This window comes from Nothobranchius furzeri, chromosome 5 (assembly GCF_043380555.1).
Source record: "Nothobranchius furzeri strain GRZ-AD chromosome 5, NfurGRZ-RIMD1, whole genome shotgun sequence".
Classification (NCBI taxonomy): domain Eukaryota; kingdom Metazoa; phylum Chordata; class Actinopteri; order Cyprinodontiformes; family Nothobranchiidae; genus Nothobranchius; species Nothobranchius furzeri.
This window is the reverse complement of record NC_091745.1, coordinates 76,725,622-76,728,666: the sequence shown is the minus strand read 5'-3', so window position 1 is coordinate 76,728,666 and position 3,045 is coordinate 76,725,622. Positions and strand designations below refer to the sequence as shown.

The window sequence follows — 3,045 nt, the reverse complement described above, 5'->3', positions numbered from 1 at the left end:
AGGCAGACAGCGTGCACAAAAACGCGCTTATCCCGATAGGGTTGACCTTTAAATCCCATGATTGTCTTTTCCTTCTAGTATCAACCCATCCCCAGAGCCTGAAGGATAGATGGCTTTGGTAAAGTGGGGGGGGGGACTACACTTAGATGTGGTTTGGAGCAGAAGGCCTCACATTACCAGCTTTGGAATGTGACAAATTCACAGTAATTCATTACCAACGCAAGTCTCTGAGGACCGGTTTGAACCAACTCTACTGGGCTAAGCGAAGCAGCGATGGACGTGTAGATCTCTTTAAGGCACAACGAGATCAAGTTTAAGAAACCGCACCGACCGTACACCTTACACTTCAGATATAAAACCTCAGACCGGACTGACCGCGGCTGAGTCACGCAGCAACGCTGCCAGCTGACTGAAGGAAATCCAAAGTGCTACAAAATGATCTGAGGCCCTTTTGGTTTTCAGAAGTCTTCTGAACTTCTTAACTTATTGGATAAAATAAAAAAAGGTGAATTTTCCAGTTGAGAAACCTCCTTCCTGCCGTTTTGAAAGACCATTTTGAACCTGGATGTTTCCTGTTCAGTGGGATTGTTTCAAAATGGCGTTTACTGAGAGGGAAGTGAAGAATAAACATCTTGACAGTCGCAGCTCTTTCAACAACCTCGTCTGGAGAAATGGGGTTTAAATCGAGCGGCCTGAGCGATTCCAAGACCAGAGAAGATTTCTTAAGTCTCAAAACAGCACGACCGTAACAGCGCCGCTCGTAAGTAGCCGTTGAATTCAATGTCACTAAAGAAGAAGGTTCATGAACGTTTATAAAGCTGTGTTTAGGTTATTTTAGAACGGCACAAATCCACCTTGGACTTTACCTAGCCATTAGCACGTCAATCCAATCAGAGTTAACCTCTATTTGTCCAAACTGAGGTTGTTTAAAGACACTTTTACAAAAGTTCGTCAATCTTTCCACAGAACTCCATAAAGTCTGGTTTGTAAGTCTCCCGTTCGGACGACATTCAAATGCAGCGAGGTTCGGCCAAAGTTTATACGACGATTTCATCGTCGAACTCGTCTTCAAATGTGTATCCCCGTCCCGTTTCCTCGTCCCCTTCGTCTGAATCAGTCTCTAAGTGGCAGCTCTCGGACCTCCTCCTGTCCAGCGGCGTGACTCCTTCATACTCCGAGCTGTCTGACGAGGACGGGCTGGGGGGCAGATCTGCTCGGTGATTGGTGAACTCGGATTCGCCCTTCCTCCAGTCGCTCTCCCCTGTCGGTGGACTGGCACACACCAGCTGTTGGTCACCCTGGAAGTCAAAGCTTTGACCCTCTTCCTCCTCAGACGCCTGGCGAATGATCTCCTCCCGCTTGTCGCTGAATCTCACCTTTGGTCGGAACCCCGCGGGCTTGAATCCGTTCTCGTCCGGCGTCCTGCTGCCTTCCACCTGGTTTGCATCCAAGTTCTTCTCATTCATCTCCCTTTGCACGTTCAGAGACCTCTCTGTGACTCTTCTGCCCTGTTTTGTTTCCACTGTGAAGGCGTCACTTTGGGGGCCGAACACGTTCTCCTTGTCCGAGTCGACCGACAAACCGTCCATCACCCCTAATACATCCCCGAGCATGGACGGGCCCAGGTCCAGGTCCAAGTCCAGGTCCATCGTGAGTGAAGACATGGAATCGGAGGACTGTAGCTCATTTTCTACAGGAGACTCTGCACGAAAACCGCCGTTGTTGACCGACACCACAGGTTCTGCAGCTGGGATGACCCCAGAACCGCTCGTTTCCGAAGTGGTGGGGCTTGGACCTGAAGTGGTGGGGCTGGGACCTACAGTGGACAGGAAGGAGGTGTCTCCAAAGACGTCTCCTCCCCTCCCGATGTGCATGGTGTGGCGAAAGTCCCCCAAAGGGGCTGAGATCATGGTGGGATCCAGACGAGAGCCTCGAGATGATTTATGGAGCGGCATGATGGAGAGAGAACTGTGGTTGAGGGGACAGAAAAAGCAAACATCAGACGGGAAAAACGAGAGCAAGCAGACGAGGCACAACTCCGGAGCCTTGCTGAAACTTCCTGATAAGAGAACGGGGAGAAAATTCAACATATTGTGTAATAATGTGGGAAACCCACGAGCTCTTTGGCTGTGGTCCGCCTGTGAAGGCCGTGCTGAGACTTGTACTTGAAGCAGTGTGCAGCTTCAGCACATACTTTCCTCTCCCCTCAGGGTGTCTGGAGACAAAAACAAGACCTTCTCTAAAAAAAAACTATCGAGCTTTAAAAAGTCCCTTCTGTCAGGAGATAATCCAGCTGGGGCCAAAAGGGCAGGGTATAAAAAGTAAAGATCACAGAAGGTTTTCTACTCATGTCTGACGAAAGAGGGATTATTCCACCGATCAGAGTTCAATGTGGGAGAGGAGGGGGCTTTCAGGCCCAGCCTCTGAGACTAATAATGATTACAATTTATAAGGACTAAAATAAAGGCGCGTTCAGCACATTTTACCCGTCCAAACGCGCGTCAGACGTGTTTTAAAGCAGCGAGTGGTGCGTTTGGGTCACAGGTAAAAAAACAAAACCAGGTTCGACGGAGCGAAAAGTTCGGAAAACTCACCTTAAAGCGATTTCTTTAGTCTTTTCCTGGTTTCCGCTTCAGAATACGACCTTTTCATTTGTCTCTGCGCTTTCGCCTCCTTCTTCCACTTTTCCCTCGCTGTTTTCTCTCCGTCGCTCTCCCGTGTGAGTTTTTTTTTTTCTGCTATCCAAAGGGAAGGGCATGGACCGAGGAAGTGACGCGCCCGGGGAGCGCGCGGAGGCGCAGCAGCTCCAGACCGATCCTCCAGACGCGTTCAAGTCACAATTATCCAACAGACACTTTAAAATGACCTTTATCTGTTTCTTCTATTAAAAACGTGAGAGAAACAATTCTGCATCGTTTTCCATGAATGTTTTTTATATGATGCGCCTAAATTACCCTGAACTCAAATGAATATTTACTTGAATTTTTATGTGGTGCCAAAGCATGGACGTAATTTGGGGGGGGGGGGGACATGTCTCCCCCCCCC

At 48.9% G+C, this 3,045-nt stretch overlaps 1 protein-coding gene across 1 annotated transcript; it reads right to left on the bottom strand.

Moving 5' to 3' along the window:
* Positions 1-321: 321 nt before the first annotated feature.
* Positions 322-2,735, bottom strand: cdc42ep5 (CDC42 effector protein (Rho GTPase binding) 5). Its single transcript, XM_015950344.3, has 2 exons — positions 2,595-2,735; positions 322-1,968 (listed from the first exon to the last, which is right to left on the bottom strand). Exon 2 carries the CDS (start codon positions 1,953-1,955, stop codon positions 1,038-1,040), a length of 918 nt encoding a protein of 305 aa, XP_015805830.3. The 5' UTR covers positions 1,956-1,968; positions 2,595-2,735; the 3' UTR covers positions 322-1,037.
* Positions 2,736-3,045: the final 310 nt, after the last annotated feature.